The sequence below is a fragment of the Cynocephalus volans genome, chromosome 11 (genome assembly GCF_027409185.1).
Source record: "Cynocephalus volans isolate mCynVol1 chromosome 11, mCynVol1.pri, whole genome shotgun sequence".
In the NCBI taxonomy this organism is placed as follows: domain Eukaryota; kingdom Metazoa; phylum Chordata; class Mammalia; order Dermoptera; family Cynocephalidae; genus Cynocephalus; species Cynocephalus volans.
In genome coordinates, this window is record NC_084470.1 from 44168665 (window position 1) to 44196324 (window position 27660).

Consider the following 27660-nt stretch of genomic DNA (forward strand, 5'->3'; position numbering starts at 1 on the left):
TTATATACCCTTTTTTCTATTTGTGCAAACTATGTTTGTAATAAGTCAAAATGTAATTGCTTTATTCACTTAATATGTAACAAACAATTTCCAAAGTCTGTTAATATACATCTTCATAGCTGCATAATATTCTGTTGACAGTTCCACATATTTGGACACATAAGACATTTTTTATGAAATAATATTTTTCGGAGAGGAGAGGTATCACACATAATATAAAGAATGGCCTGTAATAATACCACTGCCCTGGTTGACATTTACAAAAGTGATACAGACACAGGTAAAATAATTCATACACTATGAGAAGGCAGAAAATTTGAGTTGAGTGTAATTTCCCACCCAATTTCCTTTTCCCAGAGGGAATCACTGTTAGCAGTTTCTAAATATAGCCTTCCAGAAAAAAATTTATATACCTACATATGTGTGTATGTTTTTTTCTTCGACAGTTAATTCTTTTGTCCATCTGCAATTTTAATGTAGCCTGTGAAATTGTTGTGTAATTACTTTTATTTTTCCAAAAAGATTGTTAACCAGTTGTTCCACCTTAATCCTACTTGTCAATATTCCTTTCCTAGTTGGTTGGAAATGTCTTGTTACTGATCATTCTGTAAGGCTAAGATTTATCTCCAATCCCTAATTTAAACCTTGTGTCTATCTGCAGATTTTGGATAGGATTTTTATCTGCCTCTAGCTGTGTTTGTTGTAGGAAAGTTTCCAATTGGGTGCATTAAGCTTTTTTGGTTTGTAAAGACAGACAAATGCACCTTCCCTCTGACTTCTGTTTACCCAGTGCTTCTATGCCTTCTCTGTGGATTGGACTGTGGCTGGCAATGGGGACCTGAATTAAATTAAGTAAAAACATTGAAAGTGAGCTAGAACATGAAGGTGATATTTTAAAAATTGTTTTATATAACCTGAATTTAATCATGAGGAAGAACCAAATAAGCCCAAAGAGACATGCTACAAAACAACTTGCCCATACTCTTCAAAAATGTCAATGTTGTGAAAGACAAAGGTTCAGGGACTATCCCAGATTAAAGACAATTTAAGAGACATGACCACTAAATGCAATGCAGGATCCTGGGTTGGAGGAGGGAAGGTTGCTATGAAAGACAAAGTTGGGGTGATTGGTGAGACTTGAATATTGATTGTATGTTAAATAATAGTATTGTATCAACATTAAATTTCCTATATTTGGTAAGTACATGTAGTTATTCAGATTTCCTTTCTCGATGACATTAGGGACTGAAACAGTAAGGCTAGGCCTGTGAACCAAACTGACTCCTTTTTCCCTGCAGAGGACACTTTGTTATATTTCCACTTCTCTGTCATGAGACCCCCAGGGCAAATGATTACTCCATGGGCTGCCCTGACAAAACACACTGAGATAAGAGAGGAAACAGATATTTACTGATTTGCAAAACCCTTTCACAAGGCTTGTTTACTATAATTGTCGAAGTTACAGATTAACTTTAAGACCCCTTTAGGAATTCCCACCTGTACACAAAGCATCAAGGTAAACTACACTGACTCTCCTGGGGTGACAATGATGAGCACCACTGCCATCTTGGACCTACTGAGCATACACCCATGATGCAGCCAGGAAGAACAGAATGGACCACCTCCAGTGACGCTGGCCTGTAGCCCTTAACTCCTTTCCCTATTAAAGACTCTGAACAGCTCCCCTCTGGGAGCTAGCTTTACTGTCGCTACCCGCCTTATGCATAAGTCCATCTCCTCTTTTTAAAAAGCTTTGTTTGCTTTACTGCTGGGTACATTGTTCATTTCTATTACTTTCGAATCCACGAGCCTAATTCAATCACTGGTGACAATTGGAAAGCTTTGGGCACCAGAGAAGACTAGCTGCAAGAGGCAAGTGGCCACTGGGACTGTTTTGCTCCCCTGGAGTCCCTGGCCTAAATTCTGACAAGGCAATGCTTTTTTCTCTTTACCTTTCCCTGATTTTCTGAGCCCTCTTCTGCTGTTTGGTTGGATTGTATCCACTACTATGTAGATGCATCCTGGAGAGCTCCTGGCTATGCTTTGTTTCTGATTATCCGATCCCTCTTCTGCTGTTCTGTATAGGTAGGTACACCCTGGAGGACTCCTGGCTATGCTATGTTTCTCTGATTTAAATCTAGTCGATATTTTTCTTCATTATACCGACAACAGTGGGGAGAACTGCTTTTGTCAATTACTGTCAGTGGAATAGGTTGGCCCCGCCGACTGGGACTAGGATAAACTGGACCCCACTGCTTCTTTTTTCGTTTGTTTGTTTGCTTGGTTAGACATTTAGTTGAGTACCGGTAATCTGAATAAACCTTCCAATCCTTGTACCAACTTTTAGACTTTCAGGTCATTTGTTTAATGCGAGAGGGCAAGCCAAGCCTGGTCTGTCGGTAACAGGACCAGCTCATTTTTAATTACGATAGATTCAGTAACTTTGGCCCACTTGAGTCTTCCATGGAGGAAGAAAAAAAATGGCATAGTTTTCAATAGCTTTTAAAAATAGTCATGGTGAACTATGGTGCCCCCTTGTGGTAGAGCTCACTTCATTCTTGGAGCAAATCACAGAATTTGACCCTTTTCTTCAGTCATTCCACAAGTATTTTTCAAAGCCCATTATATATCAGGCATGGTGCTAAATGTCAGGATACATAAGCTCCTTGTGGAGCTTCTAAACACACAAACAAAATATGGAATTGTAGACTGAAATAAGGGTTTTGAAGGAGTTTTGTTAGGTTGATTGCCTCTAAAATCTGGTGTGACAGAAAGAGGATTTTCCTGTTTTTTGGTTCGTATTGTTTTGGACAGCTCTCCTCCCACATGGCTGTTGGACATTACCTGTTCTGCACACATGGCCTGAGTCCCTGTGTGCCACATAACTGCTTATGAGTGGTAGTAATAATAGTTAGTGCTTTCTTACCCATGATTTAATTTTTTATTTTTATTTTTTGGTCAAAAAAGAATCTGTATTGCTGTTGGCAGATGCCTTTGGAGCGGGTGCTTTCTGGGCTGGAACTTTTTGACCCTTCTGAGCTTTTGGTGGAAATGCAGTCTTTTGGCCTGTGGCTTTCTGGGCGGGAACCTTCTGGGGTGGAGCCTTCTTACCTGCAGTGATCACCTTTTTTGCTGGAACTTTAGCAGCAGCTGCTGCAGCTACAGCAACACCTCAGCAGCAGGTGCTTTTTTGGGAGAAGCTTTCAAGAGAGCTGTCTTTTGAAGCTTCTTAACTTCACTCTTGATTATTCTGTTCCTCATTTTCTTTGCCTTCATGACTTTATAACGATCAAAATTCGTCATTTTGGCTCTTTTTTCTCTGGCTTCAATCTCCTTGGCCCGTCTTTTGACTGCCCGTTTTGTATTGATATCAGCTTTCTGCCAGGCTTGTTGCACGTACTTCTGGAGGGTGCTGTGTGGGAACTTGAGGATGAAGTCAGTGAGCTGCATGCATTTGAAAGGCATGATCTGTCTCCTTACCTGAGTGCAAGGTCTATCAGCCAAGCCCTGTTCTGATCAATAACATCTACAGTCGCGACAAGCTTTCCAGCATGAGGCCCAAAGGGGATGTAGGCCACCTGGCCAGCCTCCATGAAGCACCTGAACACCACGCTGGAGGCATTAAGCGAGAAGCTAAAATAATTTTTAAAAGGCACATTTGAGAATATGTGAGATTGCCATAAATCAAATCATGCACCTCTCTGATGGACACTGTTATTTGCAGCCACAGAGGAACTGATAGACCCTGCCTTGTACTGATGGCAAACCGAGAGTGCACCTCCCCTGCCAATTTGTCAGGTTGCTCACAGCACCAACTCAAGTGTCCAGCTGCAGACAGCTCGATTAAAGTGACCTGAGAGAGGGGCTTGTCTGTGATGCCCATGAGTACTCCTTGTGTTTCAGGCACTGAGCAGTGGGCATGTGGTGAGGTACATACAGAAGAGAGACACAGTAATGATGTAATATGATGTGGGGGCCAGGGGCTAGTTTACCCAACCAGATGATGAAACCGTGTTGCACAGTATCACCTAGATGGTCTGATGGGCAGTTTAAAAAAGGAAGAGGACAGTTTGCTCAAACTGACACAGTTCTAACATTTGGAAAAGGAAAACTCAGCTAAATGACACATAACAGTAATGCCTGTAGAGTAGAAAACATGTTGAAGAATTGAGTGTAGGTATTTGAAGTGTTTAATTATGCAGCATTTCAAAAAACAAAAGTGGAACAGTATTATGAACCCCACAAACCTGTCACCCATTAGAAATGATGAACCTCTGGCCAGTCCTCGTCCATGTGCAGCCCCACCCTCCTTCCACTCTCCCCTGGGTTATTTTGATATTGTATCAGTTCTGGGCCTAATTTTAATTGTTGAAAATGATGCCTTTTTCTGCATTGGAAGTATGTATCTCTTATTATTATGTACATATGTTTGGGGTATTTTTACTTGTTTATCTTCTCTCTTCCCACCCCCAATAGGTGGCATAGCATAGAGAGTCAGAGCATGGGCCCTTGTAAAGTAACACAACTACACCAGTTGTCAAGTAAGGCAAGTCATAACTAAAGCCAAAATGTTTCATTATTTTAGTTATTATTTTAATTTTAGTTCTACTAAGTTTCCACTTCTGTTGTCAGAACTAGGGCTCAGACCCTTCAAACCCATTGTATAGACTGGGTTCCCAGAGCCCTCACACGCAGGTCCATGCTAGGTAATTGGGAAAGATTCCGGGAGTTGCTGGCAGACGACTCGAGCTCAGTCCTCAGCTTTCTCAGCGGCAGCAGCTTACAGGTCCTGGTCCGGTAGCTTACAGGTCTGGCAGTGGCAGTGGGCTTGTGGAGGGTCCTGGGGGCACTAGCAGCAACCTCCAGTAGCTGTAGTGGCCTCCCCCTGCCCCACAGGGCATCCCAGGGGTGGGGGGTGGGGGCTGGGGATTAGAGCCACTCATCCTTTATACTTAAGTCCATAACCCAGGACACCTGGTTGCACATGCACAATTACCAAGGAACACCTGAGCACATGTGCCTGTTTACATCAAATGCTGGGCAAGATTCTGAATATCTGAGGGGCCCTGACCATTTTCCTATATTGTCCCTACAGCCCTGGAGCCAGAGCATATAGGGTAGAATTTGGGCTCTGCCTCCTACTTGCTCTGTGACCATGGGCAAGTTGGTAAACCTCTTTGGGCTTCCATATCCCTGCCTGTAAATGGAGAAAATCGTAGTCCTAAGCATGCAGATGTCAGCTGACTCCATTATTATTATATCGGATCATTGAATGCTTGTTGTGACAAAAAGGCTGTTTTCACATACAATTCTTATTTAACGCCTCAACAATCCTGAGAGAGTCATTGTGTTTTTACTCATGTGGAAGCTGAGGCTAGAAGAGGTTAAATCAGAGGTTTGCAAATTTGTCTGCCTATTAGAATTGCCTGGGGAGCTTCAAAAGCTATTGATGTCTGCTCCACTCCAGAGATTGTAGATTGTGATCTAATTGGCTTGGGCTTTGGTGATTTTTAAAAATCCCCAAATGATTGTAATATGCAAACAAGCTTGGGAACAGCCAGTCTTTTACCTCCAGACACGCAAAACCCATGTGCATCCCCACCCGCCAAGTACTGCAGTCCTCTGTGCATTCTGGCATCTCTGTGTGGAGATAGAGACTTGGGAGCCAGGACTTGACTGGTCAGTTTTATAATCCTGATTGTCAGAGTCCTCCTAGAGGTGGGGCTAGAAAGGGTGGGTTTGCTTAGCCCCACCCTGCAGCCCACCAAGCAGAGCAGATTTCACATCAGGCTTTATGTGTAAAGGTTTATGTTTGTTTGGTTTTGATTTTTGCTTTTTTTTGGTGGCTGGCCAGTACCCTTGACCTTGGCCTTACCAACATCACGCTCTAATCAAGTGAGCTAACCAGCCAGTCCTGTTTTTGTTTTTTATCAAAGGTCTCCAAAACAACAAAAAAAAAATACAGTAATACTAGGCTACTTCAAAAAAATAGAATGGAAAAATAGAATTGACTGATAATACAAAACTTTTTGAAGTACCCTCATAAATGTGTGAAAACTGAGCACCCACCATATCCCAGCACTGTCCCACAGGAGGGGAATATAGCGGTAGCAAAACAAGAACCCTTCGACTGCGTTTCTGTCTTCCAGAATTTGGGAAAGCAGATTATGAGACAACATATGTTCCCAATTTTGAGAACAACTACATTCATGTTCAGTAAGTTAAAGATGTGTGTCAAATTGTAAATGATCATCTCTGGTGGGATTATGAGATGATATTTATTTTCCATTGCTGCTCCTATGTATTAGGTAAATTTTCTATAATGAACATGTTACTTTTGTCACAAGAAAAAAGTTATTCTAAACTGTATTAGATGTGAACATTAAGATCAGAGACTTACTAATTTTTTCCCTAACCTTTCAATAGGCAGCAAAGTAATGGAGAATGGCCTTCTCTTCAAAGAACTTCTGCAGACTCCAAATTTTCGAATTACTGTGGTTGATGATGCAGACACTGTTGAACTTTGTGGTGCTCTTAAGGTAAAGTCAGCCTAGTTATTTCTGCTCGAGGAGAGGAGTTAATCATGCAAGGCAAATGTTAGCATTATCGAATCTAATCCTGAAGAATGGGCTCTGTGTTCTGTGCTCTTACTTGGGGGAAGAATGGTGAATTGAGGGCCTTGTTCATAACTTCCTGTTTTGCTGCAGTTCCTGGGTGGTGCAGTTCCTCCCTTCCTCATGGTTTGCTTTTACTTGTAAATATGGGAGAATTGTGATGTTTTGTTCTTTGGGAAGTCAGCAGTTAATATTTGGAAAGCATGGAGAATACCTTGATTACAGGGTTTCACCTAGGAGCAATGATTCTGTTCACTCATGTTTCTCCCACATACTATCTTTAGCAGGAAAGGCAACTTGTTCCCCTGAATTACGTTACCCTACTGGTTTGATTGGCTGTTCTCTTCAAAAGAGATAGTAGTTTGCTGCTGACAGAGGTTTTTCTAATTGCTTCATCTTTGCGCTCTAGAGGGTGAAGATCAGATTAGATGCAGCCTCTATTGGCCAGTGGCTTGTGAGGTCATAGGGAAGAATTTCTGCACTTGAGCTTCTGACTTATTTGCCACTGCCTGTTAAAGCCTTGGGCACTGTCTCTCTCTCTAGCCTGACTGTGGGAAACAGCCAGTCGGGAGCTGGGCTGCCTCAGCCACCTGCTCTTTCTCGCCTGGGAATCAGTGCTGCTTTAGCTTCCATCTACAGAAAAAAGAGGAGGTAGTGGGGATAAAGAGTTCTCAATGTGAATACCCCTTTTGAGTCACTTCTGAGTCATCTCTTTTTTTTGTTTGTTTGGTGGCTGACTGGCTGGCCAGTACTCTAACCACCTGAGCTAACTGACTAGCCCCAAGTCATCTCTTTTGTAGCAAAAAGCCACTTCTCAGGAATTTGAGCACCTAGGGAGAGAATCTGGAATTCGCCTGCCTCTGTCATGTGAGAAGTGCAAAGATTTAAAGAATGCTAAGGACACCAAAGTCCAAAGAATGCCTTCCTCTTTCTCATAAATTGTACATTTTTAAAAGTCAGAATGTAAAAACATTTTCTAGAATTAATATTGTGTGTATATGTGTGGTCACGATATACCTGATATAAAAAAAACTAAAGCCAGTGAAAGTCTTGGGCTCCCAGACAGCACATGTGTGTATTTCTAAATGCTCGTGTGGGGCATTCTTCACATTATGCGCAGGCCCTGCTGCTGGCTTTGGCTGCTTTGTTTATTTTTGTTGGTTGAGATTTTTATGTGTTTTTAATAGTCCTTCATTAAACTAATGACCACTCTACAGCAGGGGGACATCATGAATGCCTAATTGCTCAGCATTGGTCTGAGCCCCTTCAAAGCTGTTTTTAAGTGACTGGATATTTTTGGTGGTCAAGGGAGAAGCTGTGAAATCCTGCCCAGAACAAAAGGTGCTGGGCAAGGAGAAAGAGTCTAGATTAAAGCATCTGGAAAAGCTTCTGATGGGAGCCCACAGTGGTCTTGTGCTGAACTTAGAACAGCTTTTCATATTTGCTGGCAGGAAGCCTGTAAGTGGATTTGTGCCTGCTACCACGGTGGAAAGTTATTCATGGGGGATGGAGGCAGATGGGGGCTGAGGGCCATTTATCATTCTCCCATTGCGGGGGGGGGGGGGGGCCCACCCTGGTATCCTTTGAAATGAGATCAGCTACCATCATTCCTGTCAGCTTGCATCAGTGCTGGGATTTTTGAAAACTAAGAAACAGACAGTTTGGCAGTTATTGAGTCCAACCATTGTATCCTGTGATAAGGAGATCAAGATCAAAAGAGAGATCTTGGTTAAGGGTAGCAAATATCGGCACAGTCGGAGTGTGAGCCCAAGTTTTGAGAGTCTCAGTCCAGTGTTCTTTGGTTACTATGTACAGCCTGACTCTTGATTTGTATCCAGGCACAATGAATAAAATGAAGCCCTGGCTTTTCAGAGCCTGCCAAAGCAAGGACAAATGTCCATATGTTTCTTTCATTATGTAAATAATAGTTTTGTTGGGTTTTTCTTTTCCTGATCATGAATGTAGTCCTATTCGTGTTTCACACAACAGAAAAGGGTAAAGAAGAAAGAGAAAAATCACAGTCCTGAAATAACCTCTGTTAATGTTTGTTTTATACCTAATCTTTTTAGTAAGCCTACATATGTATATGTCTCCTTTTTTAAAAAAAACAACAAAACCTAGATCTTACTGTTCAAGTTGTTTGATATGTTTTAGTTTTTTCACATAAACAACCTTTAGTAATCTCCATACTAGCCAATAAAAAAGTACATTATCTTTTTGTACCAAAAACATGAGAGTATTTGACTTACTGGAAAAAAACATGAAAACAACTGCCTACGAAGACAAAATAAGAAAATTCAAAGGAATTTTGAATTTTCAAAACACATAATCATTTTGTATCAGTGCAGCTTACTACCTTCAGAATGTCCTTCAACTCTTAGCTATATTAATCTCTTAGTAAGGAAGTATTTTTTAAAAAATCAACTTTATTTAAGCGTAATTCATGTAATTAAACTGCATCTATTTAAAGTATATATAATACAGTGGGTTTTGACAGTCATGTACATAAACCCATGAAAACCACCACGACAGTAGAGATCATTTTCATCATCTCCAAACAATTCCACGTTCCACATGTCCCTTTGAGGTCCCCCTCCCACCCCCAGCCAGGCAGCCACTGATGAGCTTTTGTACACTATAGTATATGTTTTCTAGAATTTTTACAAATGTAATTGTACAATATGTACTCTTCTGTGTCTGGCCTCTTTCACTGGGAGTATATTTTTGCTTGTTTTAATGTAAATTTAAAGAGGTACTTCATGCAGAAAAGTACAAAACTCATAAGTGTGTATAGCTCAATCTGTGTTACTCTTAATAGATGCTTATTGGGATTAAGTTTCTTTAATAGAGACCCAAAATAGTAGTGGCTGAACAAGTCAGAAGTTTATTTCTTTCTCATGTAAAAATCCAGAATATATATAACAATTCTATTCCACAGAATTCTCAGGGTTCCAAGCTCTTTCCAGATTACTAGGGTGTGGTCCTTGTCCTCATATTCTTTTTTTGGGGTGGGGGGGGACCGGTAAGGGATCGCAACCCTTGGCTTGGTGTCGCCCGCACCGCGCTCAGCCAGTGAGCGCACCGGCCATCCCTATATAGGATCCGAACCCGTGGCGGGAGCGCTGCTGCGCTCCCAGCGCCACACTCTCCCGAGTGAGCCATGGGGTCAGCCCTTGTCCTCATATTCTAAGATGGTGACCAGAAGTTCCATGTCACACCTACCTTCCAGGTAGCAAGGTTAAAAAAAAAAAAGAAGAAAGAAAGAACGAAGGAGAAAAGAATGAAGGTGTGTGGTAATTGTGTTTTAAGGAGGGTTCTGGGAAGTCGCAATGTAACACTTTGGCTTCGTCTCAATGGGAGGTACTTAATTGTGTGGCCATACCTAGCTGGAAGGGAGGCTGGGAAATAGTTCTGGTTGTTTTTTTTTTTCCCTAGTTAGGCATACACTTGCATGAAAATAAAACACTCTGTTACTCTGGAAGATGGGAAGAATAGATTGGGGATAAACCAGCAGCCTGTGCCACAGATTCATGGTGTTCCTTCATAAAGCTGTTCTGTACTTCTGATTGCTGGGCATGTGGGTTTGCTCCAAGGCTTTGGCTATGATAAATCACGCTATGATGCACAGCCTTGTGCCTAGTTTCTAGGAAGGGCCACTGCTAGATCCAACACACCTTTGTGTGAATGAGAACAGGGCCTACACAGTCCAATATGATAGCCACTAGCCATATGTGGCTATTTATACTGACATTTGAGTTAGTTACAATTTTTAAAAATTAATATTTAGTTTCTGAGTCACAGTAGGCACATTTGAAAGGTTCAGTAGCAGTGTGTGGCTAGTGGCTTCTGTATTAGATAGGTAAGATATAAAACACGTCATTGCACAAACTTCTATTGGACAACGCTGATCTATACAAAGTAGCTTCATATCAGGGTGCCTAGCATGATAGGCAAAGAATGGGCTTGACCTCCTCCTCCTTGACATCTCAGCTGAGCTGCTGTATGCAGGGCCCAGCATTTAACAGTACATGGTACTTTGCCTTTTGCAAGCCCAAAAACTCTGTAGGAGGTCTCCCCTTAGGTCAAATGCAGAGGAAGAAGAGCAGATGGATTGTTGGACTTATAGAAAGTAGTGAATACTGACTTGGCTTTCAGTGCATGGTTCTTTGTAAACAGTGAGTATTTGCATAACCTGCATGTAGGATGGTACTCCAGTTTTATATAATTTTGGAGGGAGGATGGGAGTGGAAGAGGAAGTGAGCCTTCAAAATTACTAAGATTGCACTTCGGGGTGGATGACTGCCTCTGAGTGTTGCCATGACCCAGGAAATGGGGAAGGGCTTAAGCAGGCCTGTCTTCTGCAAGTCATGGTATTTTTAGCTCCAGAATAGTTTAAAGCAGATTTAAATGCACAGTGGATAATGATAACTTTCACAGCTGAGTGATCTCAGAGGACATCTGCTCAATGCTATTCAAACATGCTATGACTGGCTCGGTGTGTTTATTTTTCTTTTGACAGTGGTAAGTGCACGGGTGGGGGGAGAGCAAGGATTTCAAGATCCATCTTAAGGGATTAAATTGGGTTGGGGCCCAGGGTCCTCTTGGAGGAGTTTACCCTGAAGTGGGTGTCCTGCTCCCCTTGGTGGGGAGGTTAGGTGTCTAGTGGAAGCTTTGAGGTGGTCCAGACCCATGTTCCCTGTAGTGAAGGGGTCAGGAGGGGCAGAGAGGGCGGCTGGAGCCCCCAGGCACCTCATGTGGTTACCCTGGTTCCTCATCTGCCTTTTCTCTGAGTGCACTGACACAGAGCACTGGTTTGGAGCTCAGAGCCTGTCCATACAGTCCTGCTTGGATGGTTCCAGTGACAGAAAGCTCACGCTAAATCTTTTCAGTTGGGTGAGGTCAGCTCTTCCTGTTAGGAAGTTCTTTTCTGGACTCTGAGGTGGCCTCTCTGTGCCTGTCACTCACTTGCCCTAGAGCAGCATGGTGTGGAGTGATCTTAGGCAGGCAGCTCACCCCGTGTGCCTCAGTTTCCTAATCTTTCACTGCACATGATAATAGTACCTGCCTTGTGGGAATGTTGTGAGGTCTGAAGAAGTTAACAGTATGTGAAGTCCTTGTAACAGTTCAATAAGGTTAGCTGTCGCTGTTTTTATTATTTTTCCTGGTAAATCTTTCCTCCTCCTAAGCTCCTTTTTTTGCCTGCCAAGCCTCCAAGCAGGCCAGGGAGGCTCTCCCCTTTGACGTCTGGTTGTATGGGGTCAAGAAGGTCTCTTTGACCCTGCAAGGAGGGAGAACAAATTCCCCACACTGTGGAAGCAGCCAGGCACTGGGGACAGAGTGGGCCTGTGGAGCCAGCACTGGGGCCATGTCCAGACTCCATGTCTCACCATGGAGGTGCTCTCAGCAAGCCACTGAACCTCTCTGAGCCTCAGTTGTGCTAGCCAGGAAAGGGAGGATAGGTCCACAATTTAAAGTCATCATGAGAATTAAGATGAGCCTGCTGTGGGTACTTAATAAATAAGTGCTGTCCCTCTTCTGTTGACAGCAGCCCCTAGTTGAACAGAAGTCCCTGTTCTTTCCCATTCAGCCCATAGACATTTCCTGGGGTTGGTTTGTCAGGTAACCATTTCAGAATAGGTCGCAAGGGTCAGAGTTCAAGAGGCATCAGAGAGCAATTTGAAGAATCTGACCACTTGGCTTGAGAGTTGGCTTGATGGCCTCTGCTGTCAGTCTCCCTGCATGTCCCCAGGTGTTACCCTGTTGCCCCAGTACTGTCCCATTGTATGCAGCCCCAGGATAGGCCACAATTGCACTAGCTTCTCTGGAGGAATGTCACCATCAAAATGGCCTTGAAAAATCTTGTCCAAGTCCTGAATTTTACATCTGAAGCAAAGAAGGTCCAGAGAGGTGGAGTGATTGACACCAGGTCGCATAGCAACAAGGCAGAGCGAGAACCAGAGGCCCTCTGGATGTCAGTGCAGCATGCCTCATGTGTCTCCCTATGGCTTTCTAGTCTGGCTATGCATGGAGGGTATCCAGGCCCGGGTGGATGCAGGACCGGGTACTCTTAAATTCCTGGCTTTCATTCTCTGCATGGTGCCCATCCTAAAAGTCCAAGTGTTCCATCCTGATTCAGCAGCTCCTCCCTGCTGGAGCAGAGCTGCAGAACTAGATTCTACTTCGCCCCTCAGCATCTCTCAAAGCACCTGTCACATGACTCCTCCCTTTCCCCTTCACATTTGCTCTCAGATGCAGAGTGTGCTAAGCCAGGAAGTGCCCGTTGCCGCTGTCACTGCACAGGCGACAGGTAGTTTGGGATGGTTGCTGTCACGGAGCTGATGAAATGCGCAGCGTGTGTTGCCTGTGTGTCAGGAAGCAGTTGAGAAGCTTTCGCAGGTACAGGTACAGTACTTTGTGAAGACACGTGCCCCTGGTCAGGCTATTCATTCATAAGCTGAGTCCTTGTCAGCTTACCTGTGTCTGTAGGGGAGAGCAAGCCACTTGGAAGCTGCTTCTGTGGTCACTTAGAGCTCACAACCTTGCTGGGAGACTATCTAGGACACGAAGTAGCGTGGATTTGTCTAATACGAGTTCATGTCAGCGTTCTGATTATCTTTAGAGAACCTTTCTACGTTTTCCTTTCTGCATCAACAACGAGGAGAGAATAGCTGGCAACCAAGCTGAGCTCTCGTACTATTCCTGAGGAAGAGAAGACACGTTGGGGGCACTTTCCATTTTAATGCTTCATTCTCCAGCTCTCTTCATTCTGCTGTCGGCCCGTGGAAGCGGGTGTGGCAGGCTCCGTGTGGTCGGTCTGCTGGAGGTTGACAAAAGCTTCAGGAGGCCTGCTCGGATTTGTTTTTCGCATGAAGTAGCTTTGTGACTTGGTCTCCCAGTGAGTGGTAGATGTGTCTAAATGTGCACATCTGTTCTCATGGTGAGCCTGGCTACATCAGTGCAATGTCTGTGTTGTATCAAACACTGTCTATGTACCAGAGAAGACGTTTTATTCCCCAATACATTCCACTTTTCACCTCAGCCCTCAGACTTGATAGGCCTGATGTTTTAAGAAATGTTATTCTTTCATTAATAAAACGTGGGGTTTTTTGAGAAATAAAAATACCCTTATTTTATTTTAACTTATTTCTCTTTTCATTACCAACTAGCTTCATGTTTTAAGATCTCTCAAGGCACAAATCCCTATCTAGTCACTAGGTATTACTGAAAAGTGCTGGTGTGGTTAGACAGAGTCAGAATACTTGCATTTCTCCTGGCAGTTCTTGTGTAGGGGCCAGGAGCCTGGGGGCTTGACTGAAGTCCTGAAAGAGTGCCACCTGTGCAGCTATGTGGGTGTTACTTGTCATATGTGGTAATCTGACTTATGTATTATGTGAGGCCAAGCTGAGACACCACCTCCTCTGTGCAGCCTTCCCTGCTTTGAAATGAAGCTGTGGCTCTGGCTGCACTCTTTTCCTTCTGTCTTGTGATGTGCTTTGTTGTCTCTTTTCTCAGCTCGGTTGTCAGCTCCTTGAGGACAAGCTCTGTGTCTAATTTTATCTTTGTAGGCCCCCACCTCTCCCTGCCACCACTCTGTCCCTCCAGGGCTTAATGGGCTGCTTCCCTCACAGCACGTGCTCACTGCACACATTGAAATGAAATTTCAGATTTTCAGCACCTTTTATGGTATCACTTTCTGCTGAGGGTTATAGTTATTTGTGCACATGTTTTATTTTTCCCGTTGGGGTAGGGGATGGTAAACTTTTTCTGTAATGGCCAGATAGAAAATGTCTTAGGCTTTGTGGACCATACAGTCCCTGTTGAAACTACTCAAATCTCCTGTTACAGCATAAAAGCAACCATAGGCAATATGTAAATGATGGGTGTGGCTGGATTCCCATGAAACATTTGTGAGAGCAGGCAGTTGGCTTCTAGATTGCCAACCCCTGAACCAGATTATCAGCTTCTCAAGAGGCAGGCTCTATGTCTAAATTGTGTCTGGTAGAGGCTGTGCAAACAGTGAGTGCTCCATAAATACTCGTTGAGAGATTATTACATGAAACAGAAGGCTGAAACTCAAGTTGCACATATGCAGACCAGTAACCCAGCATTTCGATTCACAGGTCGTATCCAACAGAATTGCCTGCATGTAGTCACCAAAGGACATACACCAGGGTGTCCATAGTAGCACTACTTGTAATGGCCCCAGACTGCAAACTACCCCAATGCCATTTGGTATAAGAATGGATAGATATATTGCAGTATGTTCACACAATGGGATACTAAGCAGCAGTTAAAATAAATGTGCTGTATATAAAAATGTGGATGAGTTTCACAATAATGGGGTTGAATTGAGACAAAGAAGCTAGATACAGGATCACATACTGTATGATTCCTTTCATATAAAGTTTAAAGACAGGTAAAACAAATCTGTGCTGTGAGAGGTGGTGGTTGGAGGTATCTTTGGCAGGGGAGGGGACTGGAAGGGGGCCCTAGGGGGGCTTTCTGGAACACTGATTATATTGTTTCTTGATTAGAGTGCTGGCTGTGTAGGTGTGTTCAGTTTTTGAAAATTCATCAAGCTGTACACTTAGGATTTGTAGCATTTCTATATGAATGTTATAGTTGAATAAAGCATTCAATTAAAAACAAAAACAAAAAACTCAGGGGCTGGCCAGTTAGTTTAGTTGGTTAGAGTGCAGTGTTGTAACACCAAGATCCAGGGTTTGGATCCCCATACAGGCCAGCTACAAATTAAAAACAAACAACTCAAAAGATAAAGTAATTTGTCCAAATAGTATTTAGCCAGACTACTGTCAGTCCTTCTAATTCTCTGGCCAGTGCTTCTTAAAACTGCTGCCTCTTTCTGAGTCCAATTGTGGGTTCCTCATCCTATAAATGGGAATTCGGAAGCCTGGTCTCTTCCTTCCTCATCTCTCAACCACCTAGGAGAGCAGAACCTGGGGTGGAGCATTTTGAGGGTGGAGCCAGTGTTCTGGGCTTGTCCCTGCCTCGGTCTCCCCACACCCCTATCCACAGTGAGTGCTGTGACAGCATCCTGGGCTTTGTTGTCTCCTCTGCAGAACATCGTCGCCGTGGGAGCCGGGTTCTGCGACGGCCTCCGCTGCGGAGACAACACCAAAGCTGCTGTCATCCGCCTGGGACTCATGGAAATGATTGCTTTTGCCAGGATCTTCTGCAAGGGCCAGGTGTCCACAGCCACCTTCCTAGAGAGCTGCGGGGTGGCCGACCTGATCACCACCTGCTACGGAGGGCGAAACCGCAGGGTGGCCGAGGCATTCGTCAGAACTGGGAAGGTAGCGCTGCCCCTGCATCCTTCCCCTGCTTTGAGACTCCTGGGGTGGGGTGAGCCACAGCCCAGCTGGCATCTGTCGCTTTCTGGGGTGGTTCTGTTTACCCTGGCTTTCACTTGACTCTTCTGTCCTTTATCTTATGTCTTTATCTTCTGTTGGCCTGCAGTAGGAGATCGCAGCTCTCCTCCCCTGCTTCCCCCCCAACTCTCCTCCCCCAACTCTCCTCTTGAAATAAGTGGTTCTCTAGCCTTTACTATAGATCCTTTTTATCCTTTGCTTTTAAGACCATTGAAGAATTAGAGAAGGAGATGCTGAATGGGCAGAAGCTCCAAGGACCTCAGACTTCTGCCGAAGTATACCGCATCCTCAAACAGAAGGGCCTAGTTGACAAGTAAGTCTCCCTGATGTCCATGAGACCAGATAAGCATTCATCATCCCAGTGCTCGTGACTGCCAGCCCTATGCACACGAGCACAGCTATCTGACAAGCGCACTTAGAACTTTACCCGATTAGTTCAGTCCTTTGTGTGATGTGAACATGTGTGATGGGAAATATCCACCTACCCTGAGGATGAGTGTATACACAAAACCAGGATCCACTGCAGTGAGAAGAGCTCAATTCTACAAGGCATATTACAGAACATGAAGTTTTAGATGCTAGTTTGTCCTGCAGGGTGTTTGAGCTACATGCCAAAAGTTTTTAGATTTCTCCAAAATGATTACTTTTTTATGTTCATAAAAAGATGTAGGGGATGGCTGGTTAGTTCAGTTGGTTACAGTGTGGTGTTTTAACACCAAGGTCAAGAGTTTGGATCCCTATACCAGCCAGCCACCAAAAAAAAAAAAAAAAAGATATAGTCACGTTAATAACGTCAGACAGTTCAGAAAAGAAGGAAGCACAGGTTAGCCTGGAGTTCTACCACTAGAAGGGACCCGTGTGAAGGTCTGGCGTGCAGCCTTGCGGTCTCTGTCGTGTGGACCGATGGGTGGATGCCTCCATACTCCACTGCTCTTCCAGGCTACGTGTTAAAGATGGGCTCGGGGCAGCTTGACTCGCCACCTGACTGAGGGAGGAAGGCTGCAGCACCGTAAAAGCTGCCCAGCCTCTCTGGGACCACTCATCAGTCCTACCTGCCCCTCAGCCTTGTATCTTGCTGATTTATTGAGCCTTCTCCTGTAATCATGATGCCAAATATACCACCTTATAAATGCTTATGCAGCATATTGTGTGCATCCTCAACTCTCCCATAATACTCCTTGGGAGAAGGAAGGTTTGGCTGCCTAGGATTGAAGGGAGCTGGGCAGCTGTATTGATGCTGCCAACTATGGTGGCTTATGGACAGCATCTGCGTGATCTCCAGTTGTGTCTCCTTCACCTTTGTCCTGTCAGTCCAGTTGTGTGCTGGTCCCAGCCACACATCTTTGCTTCACCGTGCACCCCGCTGTCCTCTTCCTTCTACCCAGTACGAATTCTGGATCCAGAACAGCTCCAAATAGCACTTGCCCAAGACATAGAGTTCCCTATCGAAAGTTGAAAATGAAGGCGGAGAGGGCAATTATCTTCCCTCTTTAATTTTCACCTTATTTTTCTGAAACGGCTTTTAAAACCAGCCTGGCAGAGACAGACATTCATACACAGGATGCCAGAGGAGAACTACCTTTAAGTTGTGACTATAAGGACACTGCCTTTGACATGAATGCTTTTTCTTACCTACTTGGCAGCAGACAGTGATGTGTTTGCATGTGGTCGGGCTGCTTTAATGACCGTAGAGTATTCATCAGGAAATTGTTTAGTCCTAAAAAAATATATACCTGGGTGTTTGGTGATAGTGAAAATCTCCCAGCCAGGATTTTCAAGTGGCATCTGTGTGCTTCCGGGGAGAGTGCCTTTGATGGGATTCTGTGGATTGACAGGTTGGCCCTGACTCCAGGGGGATATGAATTGGAAATGGGATTCTGGGGTCAGTAGCTTCCTGTTTTAAAAAGTAGGTGTAATCAAGCAGGTGCATCTCTGCTCTAAGCAGACACCTTTCTGATTAGAAATTGTACATGCTGCACCTGTGCTTAATGCCATTGCTGCTGGATTGGAAGTGGCACCACCCTTCTCCCAGGCTGGAGTATAGAGTACCCTGGGACTCCCAATCCGTGAAGCTGCACAGGGAGAGGCCAGATTCTGTCATTCTCCCTGTGCACCGCCTCTCACCTTGATTTCCGTTTTCTTTTTCATTCTACTTGTCACTACTCTGGTCTTCCTCTATTTCCTTTCCCCCTCCCTTCTCTTCTCCATTGTTATAGAAAGAGCAGTTAGCGGAAGGGCTATCTGTGGCTTTCTAGCCATGTGGTCTTGGGTAAGTGATATTTGGAGCTGTTCTGGGTCCAGTGTCCTTATCCACAAAATAAAAATGGTAAATCAAATGATTGCCGTGCTCCCTCTACCTTGAGTATTGAAATCCAGAGGCCTCCTGCTCTTACAGAATGAAGTACACATTGCTTAGGGTAGCGTTTGAGGCAGCCCCCCTCAGTCTAGTACCAACTTAACCTTCTAACAGTATGTCCTGTTATCCCCTACAGTTTTATGGGCTTCTCTTTGCCCCAAATCCCTCCTTCTCAAACGCATGCATGCACCTGCCCTGTTATCTGGTCTGTCTGGATGCCCCCTTTATGTGCACCTCAACCCTCATCACCCTTAAAGGCAGCCCACGCCTGTCCCCAGGGAAGGCTTCTCTCCTCCAGCCACAAACACCTTTCCCTGCTTTGAACTTACTGTTTAGACCAGTAGTAAGCAAACTTGTTCTGTTAACAGCCTCACAGTAAATATTTTACTCTTTGTAGGCAACATAAAGGTCTCATCTCTTCCTTCCCTCGCCCACTCCCTCCCCCTCCCTCCTCTCCCCTCCCCTCTCTCCTCTCCCCCTCCTCCTCCTTTCTCCCCTCCCCTCCTTCCTCCCCTCCCTTCCCCTCCTCTCCCCCTCCTTCCTCCCCTCCCCTCCTTCCTCTCCCCTCTCTCCCCCTCTCCCTCCTGCTCACCCTTATCCCCTCCCCTTTCCCATCCTCTTTTTTTCTTTTACAGCCCTTTAAAAATGTAAAAATCATTCTTAGCTTGTAAGAAGTACAAATACAGGTCATAAGCTACATTTGGCTCTCAGGCTATGGTCTGCCAGCCCTAGGTTTAGATAATATGGCTACTCACGTGCTGTGGATATATTATATGACCGTATAACTTAACTTTTATTTTTCAGATCTGGGGGGGAGCACATGCTTTTGGTTTTATTAAAAAAAAAAAAAAAGAAAAAGGCATACAGTATAAAGTGAGTCTCGACTCCCACCCCGGACAAAGGCAGCTTTCTCAGTTTCTAGTATAGCTTTCCATGTAGTTTTCCATGTATGTAATAGGTAATGTATTCTATGTATTGCTCTGTCCCCTGCTTTCCTTCAGTTTAGGTTTTGTTTTGAAGATTGTTCCACATCTTCACACAGAGATCTCATTCTTTAATTGCTGCAGAACATTCCACTGGACGGGAAAACCACAGTTTATTTAACCAGTTTCCTCTCAATAGATATTAAAGTTGTTTGGGGTTTTCTGCTGCTATACAATTTATTGTATTAACTTTCCTTGCACTTGTATCTTTATGAGCATATACGAATATAAGGTATTTACATTCGTCTACTAGGGCTGGCATAACAAGTACCATAGATTGGGGTGGCTTAAATAACAGGAATTTATTTTCTCACAGTCCTGGAGGCTGGAAGTCTGGGATCAGGGTGTCAGCAGGGTTAGTATCTTGTGAGGCCCCTTTCCTTGGCTTGTAGGTGGCCATCTTTTCCTTGTGCCTTCACATCCTCTTCCCTCTATACGTGTCTTCATCTTAATCTATAAAGGCACCGGTCACGTTGGACTAGGGCTCACCAGATGCCCTCATTTTAACTTAACTACCTCTTTAAAGGCCCTGTCCCCAAATATAGTCGCATTCTGAGGTACTGGGGGTTAGGACTTTGGCATATGAATCGTGGGGGAGGGCACAGTTCATCCCATAAAAGTGTTGTATGTGCCTTGAGGGCTGGGCCTTATTTATAACACTGCACATGCCCACACCTAGTCTGAGGCCTGGCACATCTTGAGTCCTCAGTATCCGCTAGTGGGATGGCTGAGTTGTTTGTCCATTTTTTTTTTCTGTGAAATGTTGCCTTTTGTCCTCCTTTTAGCCTCTAACCTTATTTAGAGAGTTCCCCAAACTGATCTAATTGGCCTTGTAGCATTTTATATTACAGAAAGTAACATTCAGATGGGCAGTATGGCCTGGCAGTTGAGTGCTGGCTCCAGAGTCAAACTCCTCAGCTCTCTCATCTATAGAATGGGGATAATATTATTTTCTACCTGATAGGGTGGTTGTGAAAATTTAATAAGTTACTTGTTTGTAGAAAACCCCCCTCTGGGCCGAGCCCTTGGTGCACTCGGGAGAGTGCTGTGCTGGGAGCGCAGCGACGCTCCCGCCGCGGGTTCGGATCCTATATAGGAATGGCCGGTGCACTCACTGGCTGAGTGCCGGTCACGAAAAAATGACAAAAAAAAAAAAAAAAGAAAAAAAAAAGAAAACCCCCCTCTCACACACACTCCATGTCCCATCTACAGAGTATATTTTGGAAATGCTAGTTTTAAAAGTTGGGAGTGCTTTCTGCTACAAGAGCAATGCTCAGTTATAATAAGGAGTGTGGAGGTGGACATTATTGGTGTTGGCTCAGGGGCTCTACATTAGAATCTCAGTGATCCTCTTGCATTCCCTTGAACCTCAGGGTGGCTGCAGCAGCTCCAAACATCACATATACACACAATTGCCCTTGGGAAGGGAGCAAGAGCGATCTCAGGTTGGCGTTGCACACTGGTAGCTCTACAAGTCTGGGGTCTTCATGGTGGTGCCACTCACGTCTCCACTGGGCATGGCCCTGGTGGGGATTATCTGTTGTAACTCTGACCCCACATTTCCTCTCAGCATTACTCTAGCAAAGACTCTGGTGACTCAGCCCCTGCATCAGATCTCTTCTCGTCCCCTTGGCTTTTCCATATATTCTTTCAAATTGGGGTGGAGGCTCTCAAACCTTAATAGCTCTGGCATTCTTAGTATATGTGCTGCCGAAGCGAGCACAGCTCTGGCATTCTTCAATCCCACAGACTTAATACCATGTGAGCACCACCAAGCCTTGCAGGTTGTATCTTCTGAAGCTGTGGGTTCAGCCACACCTGAGGCCAATTTATTTATTTATTTATTTATTTTTATTTTTATTTTTTTTAAAAGATGACCGGTAAGGGGATCTCAATCCTTGGCTTGGTGTTGTCAGCACCACGCTCAGCCAGTGAGCAAACCGGCCATCCCTATATAGGATCCGAACCCGTGGCCTTGGTGTTATCAGCACCGCACTCTACCAAGTGAGCCACGGGCCGGCCTCTGAGGCCAATTTAGCTGCAGCCAGAGCAGCCAGGGTGCAGAGAGCAGCATTCCAAGGCAGCCCTGGGCAGTGAGTTCACAGAGGGCAACTCAGGCCTGTTCCTCAAAACCATTCTGTCTCCTGTGATGGGGGGCAGTCTTGAAGATCTCTGAAATGCCTTCAAGGTCTTTCCTCCATTTTCTTGATAGTCCCTTTGTTCTGTACTAATCTCCCTAGCAAGTGGTCACTGGGTTTACACCATTGGTTTCCTCTCTCTAACAGACTTTCTTACTCTGTACGTGGCCATGCTGAAAGTTTTCCAGTATTTTACCCTCTGCTTTAGTTTTAATTATAAATTCTGCCTCTACTTCATGCTTTTCTGCCATAATTCAGCATAGGCTCTTACAAGTATCCATGCAGCTTCCTGAATGCTTTGCTGCTTGTAAATTTCTTCCACTGAATATGCTAGTTCAGCACATTTAAGTTCCACATACCATCAAACTATTGGGCATTAACAGAATGCAGCCAAGTTCTTTTTTTTTTTTTTTTTTTTTTTTAAAGATGACCAGTAAGGGGATCTTAACCCTTGACTTGGTGTTATCAGCACCACACTCTCCCAAGTGAGCCATGGGCTGGCAGCCCCAGCCAAGTTCTTTGCCAGTTTGTAACAAGGGTGATTATTGCCCCGGTTTCCAGAAAGCTCTCCCTCATTTCTATTGAGAGCTCCTTAGCATGGCCTTTACTGTTCATATTTCTATCAGTGTTCTGGTCATCACCATTTAACCAGTCTCTACGATGTTTCAAACTTTCCGTGGTCTTTCTGACTTTTAAACTCACACCAGAATCTAGACTTTTTCTATTGGGCTCCTCTAAACTCTTTGACCCTGTTCCCAATACCCAGTTCAAAAGCCACTTACACATTTTCAAGTATTTGTTTTAAGCAGCACCCCACTTCTGGTACCAGTATTCTATATTAGTCTGTTTCTGTTGCTTATAACAGAAATATCTGAAACTGAGTAATTTGTAAGAAAGAATATTTATTGCTTACAGTTTTGGAGGTTGGGAAATCCAAAGTCCTGGGAATACATCTGGTAAAGGCTGTTCTTGGTGGGTGGTGACTACCGCAATTCAGGGTGTCACAGGGTGAGAATGGCAGAAGCAAGACAGCCATACACTTTACATGTAAGCAATTTAGTGTTCACAACAGGCCTATGTATCCAGCCCCATTTTACAGGTGACAAAGTCAATGGGGTTGTGAAACTTGCCCAGAGTTAATAGGCTGTAGAGTCAGATTTAAGTCTACCTGACTCCAAAAAGAAAAAAAATTTTTACACTGTAAAAAACCTACAGTGACAGACTCTCAGAGGACATGTGATCTATCAGTACTGTTTGCTCTTCTTAAATTGTCATTATAGGATTCTACCCCACTAATTTTCAGAATGGCCTTTAAGACTCTGTTTCTGTCAAGCTCACTTTGCTCTCTGTTTGTTTGTGTGTGTGTGTGTGTTTAAAAGCGTGATTAAACTTAGTTATTTCTATAGAGATTTCTGCTGTTAAAAAACAAACAAAAAAACAACTTGCTGAGCCAGCTGTATACTGAGATAATGATATCTTTTCTTAGCCCACTGTTTTGTACCCTTCTCTGTTTCAAACTTTTTAAAAAATATATCTGTGTTCACATCTTGAAAGAAAAAGCAAAAAATCCAGTTGCCAACGTGAGATCATTGCTTTGCTAATTGTGGGTCCTCACTTTGATTCTTGCAGGAGCATTCCAGGCCTGAATTATTTATGGTGATGTGTGGGCTGCCTCATCATCATGGGATGATCCTTTCTGGAGGAGGGAGAGCAATACCTCTTAGCAATTTAAAATTTATTCTCCAGTCTTTTAAAGTAGTGTCAGAAACTTGGACTTAACCCAGATTGACTAAGAGCCTGAGCCACAACTCTTTATGTAAATGACACAGTTTACCCTGGAAGGAGTGCCACGTGACTTGTTTGTAGACAGTGCACAACAAACTTAATTAGGCATAGGATGGTCTAGGTTGGACCAAGATCTTACAGCCACAATGCAGACTTTCTGCAGATCAAATAATAAAGGAATCTAGAAAGTGGTGACTGTGTTTTCCAAAGCAGCATACTAACCTGCAGTCTCTTATGTAGAACAGAAAAACCAGTTCTATGAGATAAACCAGATGGCCTAACCTTGTCTTTTCATACTTCCTCCCAACTAGGTTTCCATTGTTTACTGCGGTATATCAGATCTGCTATGAAGGCAGACCTGTTCAAGAGATGTTGTCTTGTCTCCAGAGCCATCCAGAGCATAAAGGGAATCATGCAACGTGATGGGAAAAGTTTTGCCTTTCCAGTGGTCTTTGGGGTTCGCATGGAAACCAGGACTTGGCAACAAGATTTTTACTGGACTATAATCTCATCATGGATGTGTATGAATTTTTGCAGTTTGTTTTTGAATTGTGAGGGACGGTCATTGGCTAAGACGTACTGGGCAACAGCTAAACACACATGTGAACGTGTGAGTGTGTGTTTATTTCTCATTCTGTGGATATTTCTATGAATCAAAATTAAATGTCATTTAAAAAAATTGCTTTTGAAATTTCCCCACTATGGTAGCTTATAGGATTGGAACTATCTCAGCTCAGTTTTTTTGATGTAATTCATATGTATTTGAGTGGAGGAATTTTTTTTTTTCTCATTCTTTTGATGTTAAAATGTAACCAGCATTAACATGGTAGAGTGGAGGAGTGAATGTGTTCAAAGATCAACATATTTAACTTTTAAACACTATTTCAAAGCCAGCATAATTAACTACTTCGATTGTAGGTTGATCTTTTTTTAAATAATTAGATATTTTTAATTAGATAATCTACTTATATATTCCTCTCCCTGCAGTGTTCTGCATTTTTAGCTTCTTTTCTCTTCATTAGCTGCCAGAATGTGCTTTGTGAAGGCTCAGCAGTGGCAGAAGACAGAAAACTCATCTGGGATTTCCCTGCTGTGACTGACACTCTTCTGATTAACAGACACTTTATGATGCTTTTTGTTAGGTAGTACTTTTTTGCAAACATTTATCTTAAACCTCACAGATCCCCTGAAGAGGGGCTGCTGTTATTCCTCTTGTAAGATGCAGTCCCTGCACCTGGTCACCTGGTGAGTAGGGCCAGGGCTAGGAGTCAAGTGCATCCAAGGTGTGGGACCTCCTAAGACATCACAGGGCTGATTTGACCTCTGGCTAACTGGTTGTGGCAAACGCCACATGCAACCTTTCCTGGGGCTACAGGAGGGCTTTTTGCAGGTGAGATTTCTGTGGGTCATTGTCTCAGTGGGTGCACTCCAAGTGTGGTCCTCAGTCCAGCAGCATCACCATCACTTGGAATCTTTTAGAATTGCAGGTCCCAGGTCCCACCGCAGAGCTCTGAAGTGGTGTGGTATCTGTGCTTCTGCATGCCTTCCATGTGTTTCTGTTGCTCACTACAATTTGAGAACCACTACTTTAGAAAACTTACTTTGGCTTGGCATTCCTCAAACTGTGTTCTGTAGGAAAGGAGTATCCTGGGATCCAGTGGTTATTTCAGGTGTTCCCTGGAAAGGTCAAGTGAGGGTGGGAAAGCTGCATCTGTACACACCTCTTGAAGGTGTATAATGTACAAGGGTATCAAAAAGTTCATAGAAAAATAGAGTTTAAAGGTAAAACACATCTTTCCATGAACTTTTTGAAGTACCTTTCTATGTTAGTATGTCAGTGGAACCTGTTTACTTTACCCAGCATGTTAAACACATTAGGCTATGGAGAATGTGGGGACAAGGAAACTTGAACACTTTTCTAGGCTGAGGTGACCTTAGGACAACTAAGTACACTCTTTACTCCCTGCAAGAAATTATGATGAATACTGCCTATGGTATTGTTAGTTCTGAACTTTTACAGTTCATGTCTGCCACGAATCTTTGAAGCTTTAAGGTGACGCTGGCATGTACAACTAAGTAGATGTCAACCCTGCTGAAACGCACATTATGTGAAAATAAGTGCTTTTAATTCTAGAATTAGAATGGGAAATACTGTACCTTTTAAGATGAGATTGGTTTCAGAATATCATTACACAGTTACCTTTCATAGCACTTGATGAGTGTTAAAGGAACATGAATGTCACTTATATATTCATGGAGTTTTAGTTACTTCTTGAGATTTTTGCCACTGCCCTGCCCCCTCTCCCTGGCACCCCGGTTTGGTGTGGTTTTTTTCCTTCTATACCTGAAATGATTGTAGAATAGACTTTTGAGGGAATTTTAAAAACTCTATCCAAAACATTTTTGGGGGCATTTTAAAGCCCCATACACAAAAGTATGTGAAAGCACACAAAATGCTATAAATTTCAGTGGTTTTAGTGCCACTGTTAAATTAATCAATTTTTGTTTGTCTCATGATAAATCTTTTAAAAAGTTTGTACATAGGTAACAAAGAGTTACTTTTTAAGATAAATAAAGGGCTGTAAGCTAATTGTGGTGTCTATTAAGTAGGATAATGAGATGAGAGAAATTAGGATTTTGTGTGTCTTGTATATTCTCATCTTCACACAGCTCTCTACTCTGGGTTTTGTACTTGAGTGTTTTTTCTTTACAAATGTCCTTCTACCATTCTGAAGTCTGCTGATTGTACCCCTTGAACATACTTATAATATCCTGCACATTATGGAAAAAGGTAAATATTTTTAATATGTTTATGCTCTGCTAACTGTAGATATTTATTACTCTGCGAGTTACCTATTTTTGTAACCACCTGTGGTCTGTCATTTATTTTAATTCACATTTCTTACTAATTATGGTAAAAGGGAGGGAGACACCTAGATTAGAAGTTTTATTTGTACTATTTCAGCCAATCTATGAATGTAAAAACTACACTGTTGCCTTGCTATAATTCACCCTAATACAATGTAGAACAAATATCTGTCTTGAAATCCACCTTTGGAAATGGAGTCGAGCTAAATTTCTGGTGTTTCATTTAACTCAACTATAACATGGCCCCGGGGCATTGGTCTAAGGAGGAGGGTGTTGTGTTGTGTTGAGGAGCCAGTGTCCAAAGGGAACTTTAGTTTTCTACTAGTTCTAATATGTTATCCTTTTACTTACATGTGTACTGTATTTGTTTACAGACTATAGGTGGATATATAACTTAAAAGCTTGGTTTAATAAATATCTAACTCTCCAAACCTGTGCTATGGATCTTATTTTTCTTTTTATCAGCTTAGTTATTAGTTTTATTTAGGTCAGCTCTTTTTTGTCCCCCTGAGTTGTATTGCATTACCAATACTGAAGGCAGTTTTTAAAAGAAAGTCTTCATCTGTAATCCCAGTCACCAACACATCTGTTTCCATTGGTTACTGATATTTTTACATAATTGTACTTCAGGATAGAGACCTTCTAGTTCCAGCCATTCAGTGGATGAATGAACTTGAAATCCCCTCCACCCACCCCAAATACCTAGAAAAGTTAGGAAAATATAACAAGTGTCCTTTTATATGCAGGGCTGATCTCATAGAAGTGTGAGTATAATCCCCAGGAGCCTTAAACAAATGGGGCCGATAGCCAGATTAGTAAAGGATGGGTTGTGAGGCTTATGCTAGATGTAGAGTCCTCCAAAGACTATCTTGTCAGGAAAAAAAAAAAAAATGGGCTAAGAAAACCCAGGTATGGCTGGGAGGGGGGGGGAGGAAAAGGAGAAATTGGTAAAGGGACTTGAAAATCAACTATATTGTATATTGATAAAATTAAAAAACAAATATTCTGGATTTAAAAGAAAAAAAAAAAAAAAAGAAAACCCAGGCATAGGCACAAACAAGGGAGCTGTGCTCCAGGTGGAGAAAAATGTTTTGGCTAGAAATATGTAATCCTTAGCCCAGCACCATAAACGGGTATAGGATATGAATTTTTATATTCAGGAAACCACAAGCAAAAAATTGCATAAATTGAGAGAAGCAAACACAAAAACACTGCAGAAATCCACTCTCCACCCAGGATGCATGGGCTTCCCATAAATAAAGCCCAAGTTAAGAAATTATAAAATAATTACAAAATCCCTTGAGTGAAAGTCAACATATTTTTTAAAAAGAATTAGATCCTTAGGGTTACAGATAATTGAGTAACATGATAGATGCTCTGAAAGTTATTTTTAAAAATAAAGACATGAGAGCAGGATTAAAATATATTAAGGGCAAAGTTCTGTGGGGGGAAAAAAATCCAATCAGGGAGATTTGAAAACACCTATTAGAACAGGTAGGAATGAATATAATCCTTTGAATTAAGTCA

The 27660-nt window shown here is 43.0% G+C and overlaps 1 protein-coding gene and 1 pseudogene across 1 annotated transcript in view; one reads left to right on the forward strand and one right to left on the reverse strand.

Annotated features, from left to right (window-relative positions):
- The window catches only part of GPD1L (glycerol-3-phosphate dehydrogenase 1 like), a 68705-nt gene extending 42141 nt beyond the window's left edge, over window positions 1–26564 (forward strand). Inside the window, exons 5-8 of the mRNA XM_063115044.1 lie at window positions 6427–6539; window positions 15695–15928; window positions 16210–16316; window positions 23577–26564. Of these exons, the coding sequence (XP_062971114.1) occupies window positions 6427–6539; window positions 15695–15928; window positions 16210–16316; window positions 23577–23688 (566 nt within the window). The 3' untranslated portion in view covers window positions 23689–26564. The remainder of the gene's footprint in view (window positions 1–6426; window positions 6540–15694; window positions 15929–16209; window positions 16317–23576) is intronic.
- LOC134390837 (large ribosomal subunit protein eL14-like) lies at window positions 2948–3883 on the reverse strand (annotated as a pseudogene).
- Window positions 26565–27660: the final 1096 nt, after the last annotated feature.